The sequence below is a fragment of the Lagopus muta genome, chromosome 14, assembly GCF_023343835.1.
Source record: "Lagopus muta isolate bLagMut1 chromosome 14, bLagMut1 primary, whole genome shotgun sequence".
In the NCBI taxonomy this organism is placed as follows: domain Eukaryota; kingdom Metazoa; phylum Chordata; class Aves; order Galliformes; family Phasianidae; genus Lagopus; species Lagopus muta.
Window position 1 is genome coordinate 15,430,541 of NC_064446.1, and position 19,152 is coordinate 15,449,692.

The 19,152-nt window shown below is 50.6% G+C and overlaps 1 protein-coding gene across 5 annotated transcripts in view; it reads right to left on the minus strand.

Moving 5' to 3' along the window:
* Positions 1–2,550: 2,550 nt before the first annotated feature.
* JADE2 (jade family PHD finger 2) overlaps positions 2,551–19,152 on the minus strand; it is a 56,277-nt gene continuing 39,675 nt past the window's right edge. For 4 of the 5 annotated variants that reach the window (XM_048960992.1, XM_048960993.1, XM_048960994.1 and 1 more), the window contains exons 9-12: positions 13,840–14,301; positions 11,655–11,772; positions 7,929–8,057; positions 2,551–6,374 (exon numbers count right to left, since the gene is read on the minus strand). In XM_048960992.1, coding sequence (XP_048816949.1) covers positions 5,530–6,374; positions 7,929–8,057; positions 11,655–11,772; positions 13,840–14,301 — 1,554 coding nt within the window. In that variant the 3' untranslated portion in view covers positions 2,551–5,529. The remainder of the gene's footprint in view (positions 6,375–7,928; positions 8,058–11,654; positions 11,773–13,839; positions 14,302–19,152) is intronic. The other variant, XM_048960995.1, reaches the window with a different exon arrangement.

Below are 19,152 nucleotides of genomic sequence, written 5' to 3' on the forward strand. Positions count from 1 at the left end.
GCATGCTGGGAGCTCCTTTCCTCACTGGGAGATTCACAGGGAGCAATTTCCATCTTGGAGACACTACAGAGCAGCAGTTGGTTGCTGCTGCAGCACAGAGCTCAGGCTCAGGCTATCACTGTGCTGTTCCAGCTCCATCTGTGTCCACTGCCATGGCACGTGGAGTGCTGGCAGGTCCTTCCTGAAGCAGTTCAGTCTCTTTGGAAGCCCCCAGTTCCTCCTAGCTTGGGCTGCCTGCACTTCCATCCATGGAAATGGTTGGTTTGGTAATTTGGAGCCATTGCTGCATGTGATGGTGTGGGTGCAGAGCACCCTCCTGGTCGGCTGCAGGGAATTTGGGACAGTCATTAGAGGAGCAGGGTGAAGAACAGTGCTGGGTCAGGGCTGCCAAAGTCTGGGGTTTGCCTTCAGCATTAAATCTAATGGCATCACAGGGTGGAAAGCCAACTCCTGGCAGTGCCATTGCTCCAATTATGTTCATCCCAACACGGGGGCAGTGCACATCCCTGCTGCAGCCCTGCAGCCCCAGCACTGCTGCCTCCACCTGGGGCTTTGTGTCCCCTGGCCAGTTTCGCTCTGACTGTCAGGCAGGGATGAGTCAAAACTCAGAGCAGAACTGAATAGTACTATGCTGTGCCGTGGAATGGGGGCAGTCCTGATCTGTGCCCCTGGGGACCTCATGCTCATTGGACCCCATCCGCACCCCAAAATGGGGCCCTCATCTGCAGGACTGCAGCATGGCTGCCATCCCGACATCCCTCCTTTTTGGGGCAGACTTCAGGTGATTGCACTGCAAAACCTCTTCCCGAGGCCAAACTCATGGGAAATGGAGTGATAGCATCACCTGGAGCCAACCTGTAACTTTTTTCCCTGTGACTGCTGGGCTCCTCACATGGGAAACAATTCCTTGTCTTTTTTTCTCCGTGTAAAACAATCCCAAATGCTCGGTGTGTGTTTGCCATGTGCACAGTGACATTTCTCATCCTTCTGTTAGTACAGATGCTGCAAAGGCAATAACCCTGAAATGTCACAGCTGCAGATTCATGCCACACAGATAAGACGGGGCAGTTAAATAAGGAATCACTCAATACTTAAATATTGCCTAGAAGACAGCAAAATCTGCAGGAATAGAACACAGCGCACAGCACCTGTGTGCTCTGCATTGCTGCTGCACCTGAGAAACACTGAATGCCCCAAGATGGGCAAATGAAGGGAATTTCACTGGCAAGTTTGGGAAAGTGGGCAGGCAACTCATCCCAGTGAAGCAGACAGGTGGGGAAATGCTGAATGCTACAGAGATTTTCAGCTCTGCCCGTGGTGGCAGTGCCACCTCCTTCATGCCAAGGTCGCCCCAGTGGGGTGCCCCGCTCCCAGGGCAGTGCACACCTCCTGCCAGGCACAGCCCAGCAGCCCTTTGCTGTGGATGTGTTGTTTGGCTTTCTCCCCCTGTTTGTTGATCAGACCATTCTAATCCCATCACAGGGCTGCTAATGACCGTGCTGCACCAGCAGTGATTTAACCTCTGTGTTTTCTCCCAGCATTCACTGTCAGCTTTGTACAAAGTGGCACTTAAAATACACACGTGGTCCATTATTTTAATCCCAATTGCAGCTGAAGGTGCAGCAGCATCTCCTGCACTGAACCACGCATGTGATGCTCAGCAGAGAGCTGGGACCCAGGGCAGCCCGACCCCCCAGCAATGCAATCAGTCCCCCCAGGACTCCACTGCCACTTGCTCTGCTCTCTGCATGAATAAAGCCCATGGGTGGGCGATGGACTTGCTGAGGCTGCATTAAAACCATCCTCATTCCACTTGTGAGTATTCTGGCTTTTGCCTTAGGAATGGGGAAGATGGTTGGAGCGCCTGGGTGGGTGAGACATCAGCAGCCCCTGGGGGTGCTTTGGGACAGCAGATCACAGCCAGATCCTTGGGCTGACGTTGGATGCTTCCCTCGTTTTGTGGTAAGTTGGAAGTTTGTTTTTTTGTTTTTTGTGTGTTTTTTTTTAGAGCTTTTTATTATTCATCTGTTGCAATCATGGCAAACACATCATTTCACAGCCCTACATGGAAATCCAAAGCCAGGGAACTATTTTTAGAGCACTAAATGCCTCCCCTCGACGTATTCACTGTGGAAGAATAAATACCAAAGGCGCTCTTGTCACATCTGAGGTGGTTACACAGCAGCACAGCAGTGGCTGTAATGGGGAAAGAAAGCAACGTTGTGCCACCAGCACTTCATTAAACACAGTGAAGAAGATCCTACTGCGATCCTTCCAGGGGAAGCTGAGGGGAAATTCATTCACTTCCACATCCATCACTGTGGATTTACAGGGACATCTCCATCCCATTGGTGTTTCAGAGAACAGAAGCGTTTGGGTAGAAAAGAGCTCTCAGATCCCCCATCCAACCCCATCCCTCCACGTAACCACGTCCCCACGCGCCACGTCTCCATGGCTTGGGGGCACCTCCGATGCCCAGCGATGGACATTCAGTGCAAACCCCTTGGGCAGAGATACCCACAGCACTCAGTGGCACAGAGCACGCCGATATGCACGCACACGTAAAACACTGCTTTATTGACTGCATTTGCCAACACATTGAGGAATGCAAAGGTTTCGTTTTGTTGTTTCGGTTTTGTTTTTCTCTCATAAGCCATGGGCCATGGTCCCAATGTGTATTAAAGCATACACTGTACCTAAACAGGATGAAAATAATGGCAGACAGAGCTATTCCAAGGCAACACAAAGAGCATGCATAATACAGTCTCACACAGAACGAGTCTGATAACATTATATTGCTTTAAGGATTAACTAACATGGAAAATGTACAAAAAGGAGAAATAGGTTTTTGCATTAATGAAAAATACATTTTTTTTTTCTCTACAAAGGAATTTCTAATACAAGAAAATAAATATTGCAACATAAGCCAAAAATAATTTAAAATTGCTCTTTTCAATATATTTTCAATATTTCTCTTTTCTATTAACAAATGGCACATCACGTTCTTTGAAACAAAGAAAACAGAAGGGTTTCCTCCTCCTGCGACATTCATATCGTTTCCTGTGACTGACGTGGGGTGAGTCTGGGCTGTGTGCGGATGGAGCAAACGGGGCGACCCGGAGGAACCAACAGCCCCAGGCACGGCCAGAGGGGCGAAGGATGGATGGGTTTGGGTTTGGGGAGCGGGGCTGTGAGCGGGGCTGAGCCAGCACTGTGCTGGTGCCGGGGCTGCTGGATGGGGCTGCCCCGCTGCCGAGGCGACGGGCGCTCTTACAGTGCAAACTGCGGTTTATACATCTGAAAAGACAATATTTTTCTCTAGCAAAATAAACCCCTTAGATTCTGTTTCATCTCAAAATACATTTTACAGCATCATCCAAAAAAAAAATACGGCCCTTTGTGCATCGCTCTCATCACACAGCCCCCCGGCTCCTCCCGACCCAGTGCCGAACCATGCGGCCGTGCTGGGGCTGTTCCACAGGGTCCCCCCGTTTGCTTTCCTGTACTGAGAAGACGAGGAGTGCAGAAGCCGATGAGTGGAGCTGTGTACAGTGAAAAGTTGTGGATTGCTTTTGTTTAACCATAACTGAGTGAAGCACACGGAAGCAAGATTCATTAAAAGGCAGCATATTGATTATTGGTATGACTCTTATACTAGGATACTGTAGCTAAAGCTAGCAAGCCTGATAAGATAAACTAAGTCCTATTTACTGTATTTAACATTATCTGAACATACCGAGCCTTAATTAATGAGCAGATTTTCACCTCCAACCTCGGTGGATGAGTTGCTATGGGAGGTGGTTCCCGTTTGGCCGATCCGTGGTTCTGCTCCCCGCGGTGCAGCCGTGCTCTGGGTGCTCCATCCCAGCTCGGGGGGCACCCGGGGCTGCATGCTGCCTGGGGTCAGCCGGGCTGCCATCTGACCGCTAGTAAGGACTCTCTGAAGGCTGATAAAGCTCATCTACTCTAAAACACCGGGACAGTCGGTTAAAGGAGTCTCAGAGTATCAGAAGAAAGCTCACAGTGAAATGAGCAAAAAGCACTGGAAATCAAAACGGAGGGGCGTGGGCTCAGCACCCCTTCAGCAAGCTTGGAACCTAACGCCGCAGCAGTGTGCATGAGTGTGTCTTTAGTCCTTGGTTGCTAAATAACTCCCAATTGTTCCTAGTGACAAGTTTCCAGTTTCTGGCTGTGCTGCTCGACTGTCAACGTATTCTTTGGCATCCACAAAAAAGATTTGACTGTTCTGTTGGACAACTGTAGTAAGGTTTTCTGTTTGAAGTGATGGGTTTAACCAGTTGCAGAAGTGTCCCAGGTTAGTTAAGTTTCTTTTTTTTTTTTTTTTTTTCTTTTTTAAACATTTTTTATTATTATTTTTAAAAAACAACAACAACAAAAGTTTCAGTGAATTCCTTTTTTTTTTTTTTTTTTGTTCCCTGAGCTCACACTGGGGTCACTCCAATAAAACACGTAGCGCGACTTCACTGTGACCTTTGAAGCCAAAACTGAAGTAATGGTGCAATTAAGTGCAAACACGGAAATTCGCCTGACTCGTCGGTAACATGGGCTTTGAACAACATTTAAGGCTTATTGGGGACATTTTATGCATTAAATTATTGTCATATTTATAATGTCAGCTTCTGTGAATCACCCTCCCACAAGGAGTCAACAGCTCGTAACCAGGATTTAAGGAATAAAATAAAAATATAAAAACAAAACAAAACAAAACAAAAAAACCAGGATAAAGGACAGGGAGGAATAAATTCACCATTTCCATTGTAGCGTTTTGTTGGAAAATCAGAGGGCTGAGTGTGCTCCTTCCCCCTGGCTGCAGTGCCTGGGGCTGAGCACGCTGCTGTGCAGGGGAGGCTCGGGTGGGTGCAGGCTGCCCAGTCCCCCCAGTGCTCCTAAAAGACTTTTCCCTCTCTGTCCTTCCCCACGCCTCCATTCCAGCTTGCTGAGCGCTAACCCATGAACCCGAGCAAACTGCTTCTGGGGGCCGTGGCCGAGGTGCCGCCTCGGGGACAGGAACAACCTGGGATGGTTTCCAATCAGAAGGGAAAAAAAAGCAATGACTGAGGTTTTTCTACAAACACAAACGTAACGTGGCTCTCTCCCGCCCCGAGCGCTTCCCCCCCACCAAACTCGTTGTGCTTTTGTCGTTATTTATGTTAGCATCGTGTACTTTCCTCCCTTGTCAATGCACGTGCCCATGGCTGGCTTCCCTGCTCAGCTCCCGGCCCCTGCCTTTACCCCGATACAGCCCAAGGAGGGAGATCTGCCCCTCTGGAATAATGCCCATCGCGTGGCCACCTCCGCAGGGAGCGGGGCAGCCGGAGGGGACAACTACTGTCACGGCAATCTACGTCGGTGAAGCTGAAGCTGTATCTCAGGCAAAAAGAGAAGAGAAAGACAACGGTGCCGAATTTCCAACTATATATACAGATTAAAAATCCCCCTCTCGCTGTGATACTAGGCAGAAATTGGCCATGGCAGTTGTGACGGGAGGAGCGGGGTGGCCGCGTGCCGTTAGGAAGCCAGGATGCTCATCCGTACGATCTCCTCGCCGCCCGGCTCCAGCTGGCCCCGCTGCACCCGGCCGCCCCGCGGCTCCCCATCCGAGTCGCTCATCTCGGCGTCGGAGAAGTAGCCGTCCGTCTCGGCCTCGAAGCGGTGCAGGGGGGGCCCTCCGGGGCCATCGGTCTTGGGGGGCTGCGAACGCCGAGTCCCTCGGCTCTCCTTTGGTAATTTGAACCGCACGACGGTTTTCGGGCTACCTACGGGGTCAGGCACTTGAGCCGTGGGGTTGGACTCGGGCCGAGCGCCGTTGGCCGCCACCACTGCCTCCTCCTCTCCGGCGCAGCCCCTCGGGGCCGGCGGGTCGCTGCCTTTGGGGCCGGGCCCCTTCCTCGCCGCCCTTTTTGCCTCTCCTGATCCCCTGCGGTCCGCGGGCCTCGCCGCCCCTTTCTCCGACCTGCCGGGCCGCGATTCCTGGGCGCAGGGCTTGGCAGCATCGTCTGACAGGTCGCTGGTGTGGTTAGTCCACCGCTCCGAGCCCTCCTGCTGGCTCCTGAAGACGGCGGTCAGGCCGCTCCTGGGCAGCTTTTTCTTAGTGTTCGTTCTCGTTTTGCTTTTCACCTTCTTGGCGGCCTCGCTCTGTTTGAAGGGGGACCTCAGGGAGTGGTCCATCATGAAGCTGAGCAGCGTCTCCTCGTCCTGGAGCAGCTCCTCGGACAGGCCGGGCGTGCTGTCCTCATGGTGCGCGTTGTTCAGGGACCACTCACTCATGGCCATGTTCTCAGCCGTGATCTGCACCGACTGCGCCAGCCAGCTGTTGAAGAAGGTCCCGTCGATGGGGAAGGAAGTCGACAAGCCTGGGAAAACAAAGGTGGAGAACTGGCTCAGGAACCAGAAGCAGCTCTTCCCTTTGAATAAGAACACACAGAGCTCAGCAAAACTCCCTGATGCTGGATAAACTCAAAACGACTCAGCGTGCCTCGTGAGGAACCAGGAGGGGGCTTGCTGCTGTGTTAATTTGACCCTCGGGTCACACCACATACAGATCTGAGCAGAGCATCTTCCTGCAGCACTGAAAAGCAGCCTGGACCCACAGTGCAGTGCAGGGGCAGCAGGACAAGGAGGGATCAGCATCCCCTCCCAGGAGCTGCTGCACAGTCCTGCCCAGGGATGCATCCTGTCTGACCCCCACTGCTGCCCCACTGCCCACAGCACTGCGCTAACCCAGTTCCCAGCGCACTCCTGAACAGGCAGTGAACCCTAACGCAGCACGGCTTGGGTGAGATGGGAGGAGGGTCTGGGAGCTCTCACCGAGCACTTGGAAGCATGAGAATCAAAGAGCGGCAGCAGAGATGACAGGCTGGAATGGAAAAAGCTGAAAAGCATCCTAATAATTCTGTCTGAGAGCAAGAGTGAGCATGATGGGCTGGGATGTGCCAAATCAGCAGACCGAGAAGCAATGCCAAAGGCACACAGGCACAACCAGCTTCAATCCCTGCAACAGAAACCCATCGGTCTGACATCACAGCTTCCTTCAGGGCCGGGGGAAAGATGAGATCTGATTTTTGCTGTGAGTGCTTGCCTGCCAAAGTAGCAATGCAGAGATGGAGTGGTGGTACTCTGACTCACAGCATGGTGAACACATCCCCCCAGATGATGCATGACTGCATGGGTAAGCACCCCAGGAGTTAACTGCTGCTATGAAGCTGCAACAAGCCCAGCCTAGGAACTGTCACCCCAAGGAAGTTCCCCTATGGTCCTTCTACAGAACAATCTCCATCAGCTCAGGGATGATGAGCTCAGGGCACCCCAAGGTTCCTCCCCCATCACGGCAGCCCCAAGCGATGCCTCAAGCAATTTGTAAAATCCAGCACACTGCAAGACCCTGGTGAAGCTCTGCAAGACTTCATTCCTCTTCTCTGCTGCCTGGTTTTCCAGACTGACTGAAAGGCAGTTTCTTTCCACAACCCTGTAGGCCCCCATTCAATATGACAGCTTGCCCCAGAAAACTCCCCCTGCTCTGCTGGTTGGGGATGCAGCTGATGGAGCAGAGCAGGAGGTGGGAGAAGCATCTGCTGGAATGGCACTGATGGTGCTGGAGGTACATGCAAGCAAAATGGCACAGAAGATGTACAGGATCTGCCCTGCTTTGAAGTGGGTAAGTCTGATTTTATCACTGAGTGCAATTGCAGCTATTCTTGCACACTGTGCAACCCCGAGGCTGTTTTACAGCCTGGACCCAGCAGGGTGAGGTCTCTGCTGCAGCGCTGTGGCCATGGCATGCTGGGGCTGATCCCACATGGGATGGGCTGGGGGCTGCACCGCGCTCCTCAACACTGCTCTCCAAAAGCAGGAGCCTCTGGAGAGCTGCCAGCCCACGAGAAGCTCTGTGCCCATAAAATCAGACTTACCCAGTTGTCCCAACACAGTTTCGTTGACTGATTTCCTTTTTTCTTTCTTCTCAGGGCTATTTTTTCTACCATCTCTTCCTTTCCTTCTCGGATCACTTTTCTTACCCTTTGTCTTCTTCCCAGTTTGTTCTGGCATTTTTTAAAGAAAAAGGAAAACTGCGTGTGAGACGAGGCACCAGGATGAGCCAGCTCCACAGGGCACACACTGTAGGGACGAAGGCTGTGCTACTTCTTAGCCAAAAGTAGGCTCACATCTCTATAGGTTAAGGAAACGTGAATCCTGTAGGCTACATAAAAGAGGTTTGGGCTGTGGCTGTGAGCTTGGCATGGCCGCAGAAGCGGTGCCACTGAAGGCAGCAGGCTCACTAGAAATTTTGCAGCCACCAGGGCACCCTTCTGGAATGGATTTGGGGGCTGTAGGGAGAAACAAGAGGGACACCCCCAAACTTTGCTCTGAAACCTTCCAGAAGATGAGAAACATCTGCTCTGGAAGATTCACAGAGATCAGGAACAAGCCCAAACCTCACTATGAAACTCACCAGGAGATGAGAAATAACCCCAAACTCCATTCAGAAACCATCCAGGAGAGCAGGAATGCACACAAACTGTTCTGAAGCCCTCCAGGAGACCAGGCACCCTCTGAACCTGCTGGGCACATCATGGAAACTGCCTGTGCACGGCCCAGGCTAGCTGTGGACACAGCTGCAGGACAGACTGAACTGCAAAGCATGTAGCATTGGCAGCATTTTACAGCAAACCTTGGTGTGATTTTACCTTTCAGCTGTGGTAACTGTTTACACTCATACCAGGCAGTGGTGGAAAAAAACAAAGCTATAAAACCGGTGTATTGAACACAGCTAAACGGAGGAGGAAAGATGAGCAACACAGCCTATGGAAAGCCAGGAATGTAACTGCAAGCTATGCAGCCGTTCAGCTAAAAATCAATGTTTCCTAAATGGTTTTGAATTTCTACTGGATTTATTCCTCTTGGGTAAACAGGACAAATACATACCCTATAAAAGTACAACTTGTATTGCCAAGCGCAATACTCCAAAGGTTTTTAGTTACTCTCTCAGGCCCAGAGAATTCCGTGCTAAAACATCCATATTGACTTTTGAAGGGGGAAGGACACTGCTCTTACACCAGCGTTTGGGCAGCTGATGGAGGTGAGCCATGCAGGCTGTCAGCCTGGCCAACAGCTCAGACCTGCACAAGCCAAGCAGCTACCAAAGCAGTAATGTTAAGAACCAGACACTGCTCCTGATGCAAGTGCATCAATTTGCTGTGTTGGATGGGGGCATCCCAGAGAACAGCCCCTCTCCTTCCAGCTGGGCTTGAAATGCATGGGGCAAGCAGAGGAGGGCATCTGCACAGCACCTGCATGCACAGGGGATTTACACTCCCAGGGTTGCCAGAACCCCTCACAAGCACAGCGCTCACCACAAGAAAGAAAAGCAAAAGCAAAATGGGTATTTGCTGCATTCCTGCCAAATAACAAGAGGAACAGACACATTTTTCACTCTGCTTGCAAAATGAAAACATATCTTTGTTTGGACAGCACAATGGATCTAAAGAAAAACGTGAACATTACTTTTTGAAGAGGGACCTGTCAAAATAGCAACCATGTTTCAAAGCCAGACAGCGTTTTCTATCCGCTTCATGCAATAAAAATAAGGGAGAGAGAGATGGGTTCATCTTACATGGGCAGTTCTCACTGATTTTATTAAAAATCTCCTGCTGAAATCATCATTTATCAGTGAGAAAAAATAAACCCCTCAAGAATGGCGCTTCATATGGGAGCCATTCCAAAAGCAACCTGAGCTAAAACCATCTCTGGGATAAGCCCCAAAGACTTTGGTTATAGCTACAATGAAAGCAGTTAAAAACCAGCTTTGTCCGGGCAAAACAATGCAGATTTTCTTCCTTTTCTGAGAAACTGCAGGCATGCAGAGCAATCCAGTCAGGAGCAGCACAGAGGGATTGCTACAGGGACCATTCCCCATTGACTGCAACTCACTCAGCCACCAAACCACTCTCCAGTCACTAACAGTGCAGAACACAGCAGCATGGTATCCATAGGTTTGGTGCTGTGAGCTGCTGAGGATCTTTAGCTCTAAGTCACCTGAAGTGAGGAGGCCCAGCAAAACGTGGGTGCTGAGAGCATTGTGCAGGATGAGGGTGGCACAGGTGGGATGTGGGCACTGAGGATGGGAGCAGTGTGTAGGGTTGGAGGAAGGATGGCCTGAGGGGTGGGATGTGCTACCCCACAGTGGGGAGCTGTGCTGCCAACAGAAAATAAAACACCAAAATGCTCTTTGACCCACGGAAAGGGAGGCACCAGGGAGGCACGCAGCAGGTGAACAGCAGCTTGGCTCAGCAGCATAAAGCTCACGGGTAAATGTGATGTGTTTGGGGCTACATGAGAATACCACTTGCATCAAAATGCAATTACAAAGCCTGCATCTGCTGTAAGAATCACCCCATAACTACAGTCCTCAGGGCAGGCTAAACACTCACAGGTATTCCAGTTCCCCCCACTGCACCCCTAACCCCACTGGGATCTCTCACCCCATGCTCTGGTGCTCCAGCTCCATTCAGTCCTGTGCAGGAAGGCGAATTCCCACCCTGTCAAAAGCCTTCCTGGAAAAGGATCCAGCTGAAGAACTGGGTTCAGCCACCTTCCCCAAACAGCCAACGTGACAGCAGGCTGTGCTCCTGAAGCAGCCCTTCCAGTGAAACCTGTTAATCAGGGGAGCAGCAACCTGCCCCTGCCATCAGCCCACATCCTCATTGCACACCCTGGGCCCTGTGCTGCCCAGCTCTGGCCACGCAGGGCAATCTGCAGAGGATCCAAGCCCCACACGTCTCAACACGCACACGTCTTGGCCTCCAAAACTTCAGTCAAAGGAAACTTTTGTAAAGGAAAGCTCAGCCCAGACAGTTCCTGAAGAAACCCCAAACATGTGATGGCTTCAAATGCAACTCCAAAGCCACAAACACAACAAGAGTCGGATGTGTTTGCCAAAGCTCCAGATGCTGCTTCTGGAAAAACTGTTCTGCAGCCACAGAGCTTGGTCCTGTGCTGCCACTGAAAAAAGGAGGAGGGATGCAGGGCTGTGGGTTTGGGCACAAAAGGGGAAAAAAAGAAAAGAAAAAAAAAAAGACAGAAGGAAAGCAACTTTATTTCAGTATTTCTTAATGAAGAGGTGCCAGAGGCTTTGCAGGAAGTACGTGTGTCATTCCCACTAACCAGAATGAGGAGCAGGAAAAACTACAGGCCGCAGAGCTGAAGGAGGTAAAAGCCATCCCATCCACAGCTCAACTTCTGACACAACCAGAGGAAACCAAACAGACCCCAGAGCTGTTTCATAGAGCCAGGCAGTGCTGAGGAGCAGCACCGTGCTTTCAAAACAAGGAACAGAACCAAGTGTTCCTGCAGCAGCACCTTCATGTGAACCCTGGGATTCTGTTTTTTAGCACCAGCACCTAACAGCATTCATCTGAGTGAGGGTTGGGAGGGATGTGTGACAGCAAGGACTGCTGGCACCTCAGTCACCCACGGTAAGGCATTATTGCATGCTTGAGAACAAAGCTCTAAGTGTTTGATGAATCAACATAGGAACTGTGCTGGAAGCACCCAGCAGGGCAGGGGTGGCTCTGCCTTCCTCGGCTGGAGGACTGAGTTTCAGAGGAGGGCACTGAACAGCTCCTGCAAGCAGTACTGACCTGGGTAAAGATCTTTCTCAATGAGAATCATCTGCAGGTGGAAGATCTGCTCCTGGAGTTTACAAATGGTGTGTTTCATTTTCTCCCGTCTTGTCACCATGTAACAGAGATTTCTAACCTACGGAAACACAAGAAACAGCATCTGGTTTAGCAGGGCTGGAAATGAGTCCCCAAGCTGCATCACTGCTCTGCTGCCTGGGGACAGCTCTGTGCCCGGCATCCATCCCCTTATCCCAGCCTCACCCAGGTTGTACACAAACACCCATGTTAGTCTGTAACCTCTCCTTCACAGGCTGAGCTCACAAGCAGGATTCACACTCCTGCACCCATGCTTTCTAACACAGCTCTTAGGCAGGAAAACAGGGCCAGGGCACCGGCCCTGAGCAGTCAGGATTAACCTGCAGTGCGTTGTTCAACCTGTGCTGCTGCTGAACGTCAGTGCATAAAGAGAGCAATACTCACCAAAAGGGAATAGAGCCAAGAGATCCCCAGGTACCTTACCAGAAATCACGCAGCAACAGTGTGGATGCATAAACTGTTGTAATCTCCCATCAATTGCTCACAGGCCTAATGATACAGTTAATGTTTCTAAAGGATTCCATGTCTCAGAGGTTGGGATGCTGCGGGAGCAGCACTGTAATGCAGTTGGGGTCTAGGGCATCTCCTCCTATCATGGGCTCCCTCACACCAGGACTTGCACCAGAAGTTGTGGGGCTATTAGAGAACTATTTCCACTTTTATCCATGAATTCTTCTTTTGCATCCAGCATGGAGGCTGGCAAGGAGGGCAGAGCCAGGCCCAGCAGTGTGGGGCAGCAGCATAGCTGTGCTGCCTGCATGAGCCATGCAGAACTGCCCACTGCCCTACAGCAGGTGCTGATCATATAGAAATGCAGCAGAACACCCAGCTGACATCAGACTGTGCCAGTAACCACGTGCAGGTTGGCTGTCCTGACCCACAGCTGGCCAGCACCTTCCCCTCCACACACTGATTTACGTTTGCCCCACAGGTACCTGCAGTCCCACTTTGTTTTGTACTACAGCTCATGACATTTTACCAACCGAGAGGGAAGCTCTAAGTGCAAACAACCAAGCAAAAGAAATAAGCTTTTCCCTAGCAAAGTGCACTTAATGCTCCCTTCTCCAGCCCCCCCAGGACAAACCCCTACCAGCACATCCATCGGGGGCAGGATGCATCCCCCACTGCTTGCAGCTCTCATGCAAACCATTGCCATCACAGTTGTTCCTCATGGGCGTGCAGCTGCAGACAGCTCCAGTGCCAACTCAGTGCCACAGCTCAGTGCCACTGTGTGCAGCATAATTGGGGGCAGCTCAGCTCTGTTACCAGGGCTGCAGCCATGCAGTGCTCCCCCAGGATGCATGGATGCTTTCAGTGGGGTTAGCTGAGCTATGAACCCACACGTGGATACAGCAAGTAGCCTGGGGCCTCACTGCTGCCTGGGGACGGTTTGGGAGCACTCAGGTGTACAGGAGAGAAAAGTTCTTTCTTTTTTTCTTGTCTTCCCCCCACTCCCCCCATCTCCTGGCTGTAAATATACAGCACATAGCTTGCTTTTTCATATTTTACTACATTCTCTTTTTTTGTTCTGGATGGAAGAAAACATCAAACTGAAATTTCTTTATGAGGAAAACAACTGCCTCTGGCAAGCAGTATATCAAAGTGTTTGGCAATATCTCCTCTCTGCAATTTTATACTCCTGGAAGAAAGCATCACTTGCACTCTGCTTAGAGACTGCTGGTATTTACACACACTTAGACAGTAAAACACCACCCGCACTGCTTCCCCCAGCCAAGCTGAGATGCTGGGAAGAAAGCCTGGGAACCATACAGCTTTTTGTACAGCTAATTTAAACAGTCAGCTCTTGGTAAAGGCTTTAAAGCAAAAAGAGCCAAGAAGAAAAGGAGGAAAAATGGGGAGGACCACATCAGGATACCCAGGAAATGGGACTGGCACATTTGCAGACCTCAACCCTGGGTTCACTTCTAAATATTGCCTGGAAAGCTGCTGGGAGCTGCCATCATCCCAAATCCACTCTGGCCAGGTGAGAACCTCCTGGGACAGCTCAGCACAGTGCTCTGTACAGGGATACCCAACCACGTCCCTCCAGCAACAACAGCCCTGACGGAGCACATGGGTTTGCCATTACAGGGAAAGCCACACTCACCCTCTCCAGGTCTTGCCTGAGGTGTGTGAAAAGCTTCAAGCGCCGGTAGAGAACATCCTGCTCCTGCTGAGCCAAGTTGTCCACTTCATCCGTTTTTGGTGTCAGCAGCGGTTTGTTGGAGTTTGCTTTCCTCTTCAGCTTCCAGTACTGATAGACAAAATCCACCAGCGACTCGCTTAAATCAAGGTTCTCTGCCACCTCGGAAGGCTTCACGAGTTCATAGAAGTCCTCCTCCAGCTGCTGGAGCTTTTGCTTCCGCAGCGTCACCTTCTCCAGGTCCAGCTGGGCTTGATCAGGCTCTGTCCGTGTCTCCTCAGGTAGTTTGGTGGCACCGGTGCTGTGCTCCAGGCAGAAGGACTTGAACTTCACTTCATCATTGTCTGCTAAAATAGTCCGCATGTCGAGGTTGTGGTCAAAGGCGCAGGTGACGTGGAATGCGGTGACGCAGGCGGGCATGGAGCACTGTGGGGAGAAGGACAGGGCTGGTGGTGAGGGCACAACGGGACCACGAGACACAGCTTCACTAAAGGAGTGATGCCCTCAGGGCGACAGCACCCGCCCCCAAGCCATGGATGCTCAGTAACACGCATTGCTCGGGCTACATTGCCCGAGTCCTACACACCAGTGAGGGTGGGCACCAAAATCCCCATCAGAAGGAACCCAGGGCTCACCAGGCACCTCCTCACCTAACCTGCTTGTGCTCTCTGTGACAAGCCCTGATGCCTTTCACCTACCACAAATACAAGACTCTGACAGCTCTTCTGGCAACACCACGGCCAGTGGGATGCCCAGAGATTGAAAGCTGATTTATCCTGAGAAATTTCCATCTTTATTTCATCCTGTTCCCTACCCTACTCCATTCCTATGCCATTGTTAATGACAGCCTACAGGTGTTAAGGTTTGGGAGTGAACGGAGTACATAAGCAGCAGCCAATGCTCCAGGTTACGATCCCTTACTCTTCTGGAAGCTATACAGACTTTAATTAGCTCCATTTAAAAAAAAAATAGGAAAGAAAAATGAAATTCGCCATATACAGAGCAAATATGCTCTATATATTCACAAAATAAGGTTTGAGAATTGGTTCAGTGACTAGACTTACCAGATGTGCACCAGATGAAAGCTTTAACCATTTCCCTAACTTACCTTACACTTCCGTTACTTGAATCTCACAGACAGCAAAACAGATGAACCCCAAACCTGGTTTCCTACAGACGAAAAGCAACCCACCTCCAGAACATCACCAATTTCCACATCAGCACATTCTCCCCCTCTGTTCATTAACTGTTTTTTAATGGCTCAGAATGTCAGGTAATTGCTTCAACCATAACCCGTAAGAAATCAGTCTCCTCCAGCTGCTAATGACCATTTAAACTGCAATAATGAGGCATTTTAGGTGAACTATTACTGTAGCACAGCATTTCAGCATTATGCAGGGACTGCTCTGGCAGGGCAGCGGGGTGCAGCAGCAGCCTGGCCACAAACCTCCCTGCACACGGAACACAAACCACCAGGATGCTGTAGGGTTCCACCAGGGCTCTGCTGTGCTGCACTTTCACGTTCAAAATGAACAGAAAAGAAATGCTGCTAGTATCTGAGGACCAGAAGTTGGATTGCCAAGCATTAGTATGCCCAGGGGTGGATGCTGGGCAGTGATATGCAGTCTCCCAGCAGTGATATGCTGCTGGTGGAGCAGGTGGTGGCACATGGCTGCCACCAGGGCTGGGACTTGGCATCCACCTACTTGCCACATCCATCCATACTCACATCTCCAGGTGCTGACATGGAATACAAACAGCTCAACTCACTCTATTCAAATACATCCCCTTATTCCTAATTTCAGCCCGGAACTGCTTGTGAAGGTGGCTGCCAGCTTTTGGAGGAGTTAATATATCATGTGCTGGCTTTTAAAGTGCACACACTCGCTCCTGCAGTCACGGAGAGAGATTTACTACAAGGAGGAGACGCAATGTCATTTGATGGAGTCCCTCTTCCTCACTTTAATGGCACATTAAGGTTGGAAGCCTTTGCCAGCTGTAAGTTCCTTTGATTGAGTTTTCTTGTCTGGTAGCCAAGATGGTAATCTTACTGCACAGAGATATATGGCCACGGACATACTGTTGTGTCTATTTTGGTGTAACAGCTGGGGGTGCTTCAAATTAAATCATCGGGAAGATCCTTTTGTGTTGCAGTGCACATAAATACCTACAGAGACAGGGACACAGCAGCCTGTGCTGGGGACAACCCACAGCAGCATGATGGCATTGTCAGCACATCCAGGGCTCACTGGGATGGCACCAGCAGCAGGGGCGATCACACCTCAGGAATAAAGCAAAGGGAATGACGTACACCCTGGATTCCTCTTCCAGCAGATGGCAAGCAGCAGTTGTCAGAAACTGCACCCAAAACTCAAACAAAACAATGAGGCTGCTCCAATGACAGGGCAACAAAGGATCATACCCAGCCAGAGCCCTCAGTGACCTTGTCTGAGCCACAAGTAGGCACACATCGATCCATCCCAGCCCTGGTGAGCACAGTGGTGCCGGGACGGACTCATCTGTGTGGAACAGCCTGGGCGTACAGAGTGGGCACTCCCTGACCCGCTCTGCATCCAATCCTGCTCCTTGTCCCACAGTTCCTTTAGCTCCAGGATTTCAGAACATCTGCTGCACCAGGTAGAAGCAAATCGATTCCCAAACAAAATTCTGAGATGGTGAAGGCTGCCCCAGAGGTCGATGCGGGCTGTTAATTAGTCCTCAAACAAATCTTGGTGGGAAGAAGTAGAGGGATGACTTTATCTGCCCATGAAATTCAAATACTGCTAACCATGAAACCCAGCAGATGTTTAACAGCTTACAGCGGTGCTATGCTGCAGTTCTGGGGCAGAAGTGGAAGGAAGTGGCTACTCCAACAGAACTGCAAGGGAAATTTAGGAAGGAAAAACCAATTACCAGTGCTGAACCCCAGCCAAGCCATCAGATACGACACTTCTGCATCCTCACAAAGAAATGCCATGTGATTTTTAGTGACCACAGATGGGTTGGTTCCTGGTGGCACTTTTCAGACAGAACATGCAATTTCAGCCCCGCTGTGTCCTTGGAGGATGACAGGGCCCCACTTCACGCTAGGGCTCAGGATGTTGGTGAGCACCCACACCGCTCTTCCCCCGCTCACAGTTCTCAAGTTTTTGCATGATATCAGCAAAAGATGATGTCCATTGCAGAAGACTGCCACCAGCTAACAGAGATGCATCTCTTTGGGCTGTCCTGAAAAGCAAGTTCTTTTAGAAGAGACAGTTGCTGTTTCCAGCAAGGAGGGCACTGGGTTTCTCTGTCCACAAGTGTGTGAGGACGTGGGCTGCACACATCCTGGCTCCTGGCACTCTCTCTTGTAGTTCAGCAATGCAAACAAGAAAATTCCTGCTGGATACTGAGTGCTCCTTGGCACATCCTGATGTCTGACCACAAGAACCACCACATAAAGTCATGACTTCCCCTTAAGAGGGGATGGGAAAAGTGTGTTTTCAGGGCTGTATTATTATATGCAGCACAAGGGAGCACTGGGTCAACTACAGCAGGTTTACAGCTTTCTACCAGAAAAACAAGAGAAGTAATGATGTGCAAGCAGCAACATCAGAGGCACAGAGAGTTGGAGAGGGCAGAAAGTATGCTTCCCTTTTGGCGGTCAAATCTAGATGGGAAGAAATACCTCAACACACAGAGATGCCCTCACATTGGTCTCTGACAACAGTGGAGGTTCCTGAAGCTGCAGTTCTGTCCGTAGGCACCCACATGCCTGTTGGGGATGACAGGCTCCTGCTCTCCAGCTCCCTTCCAGGGATATTGCCTCTTGTCCTGGCTCAGCCTGGTTCCAGTCACTCAGATAAACCTGTCCTGGAAGCAGCAAGGACCTTCTGCAGCCTGCGGGCACCTGGAGCATCAGTGCCTGCTGCCAGGAGTGAAAGCTGAGTGCTTTAACAGCAAACAACCCTCTTCTTTCAGAGCTGTGTCATAAACCTAAAACGCTGACAAAGGTAGTTAGATTACACCTGTATAAACAGGCACTAATCAAAAATATGCTCCATAAACATCAGCTCTCAAAACACAGCTCTCCACCTCTGATGCGTATGGAACATGTTTATTTATCTACGAGTGAGCCTGCTGATTTACTCCACAAATCCTCAAACAAAGGCACTGCTTGCTTCTTTTTCCTCCTTTTCCTTGAAACAAAATCACCCTGAAAGCATTCAGGTAGCATCAGCAGACACTCCAGTGACAGCCTTATGAAGTCACATCGGACAGTAAAGCTCCTGTTCCATTTCAAGTGACATTTAATGCAAATCCATGCAGTCCCAGGGACTGCACTGCTAACACGTAATGCTGGTGCTGAGAGGATGAAGCCCCGGAGGAGCTGAATTTTCTTTGATGCTGCCAAGCCTGTTTGCCTCCTCTCCCTGCCCTTCCGTTCTTTGAAAGCAGTTGCCGCTATGACACAGTATCTCCATCTGGCAGGGTGAATAAGCAGATCCACCCAGAACCATCAAAAAAAAGAAAAAAGAAAAAAGAAAGAAGTGAGTCAACACTAGAGATTTAAAGAAGTATTGTGAGGTTTCATTTCAAGCTAAGGGGATTGCTTTTAAATAGCTCCCTTTAGAGTATTAAACCTGAGGCAGTCACACCAACGCAGCGCAGCCCGCAGCCCTGTTCCGTCACCCTCCTGCCACCAGCCAGCTGCTCTGCTCTCCAGTACTCACTGTCGCACACATCCACCCCCGCGGCGCAGCTCCCAGTGCTGTACAGGAGCTGATTAGCTGGGATTGGGATGCATCCAAACCTTTCTCCCTATTTTTCAATGCTTAATGGCTATTCCATGTCCCTACTGCATGCCAAGACTGCTTCCACATCTGGTCTGCCAAGGAAAGCATGAGCACCGGCACCATACAGCTGCAGATCCCAGCCCATCCCCGGGGACCGCCAGGGTGAAGCTTGATGCAAGTGACCCAGCAAAGCTTCTGCACTGGGAGCATGGCCCTGAAGCTCTGTCCCACTTCTGTAAGAGGAGAGTCCTGAGCTTCTGCTTTTAGCTGAACACCTCACCACCCTCGTCAGTGTGCTGCTGCTGTGGGAAGAGCAGGAAATCGGATGTCTGCGGTGCTCAGCTTAGGTGCAGCAAAACAGGAGAACATCTGGGAATGTAATACGCAGTAAATACTCTATTTTGCAAGCCAGCAGGCTTTGGGGGGGGGGGGGGGGGGGGGGAGGAGGGGGGAGCTGCCTGATCCTGAGGCTTCCTGCTGTCCCCCTCGAGAAAGGCTT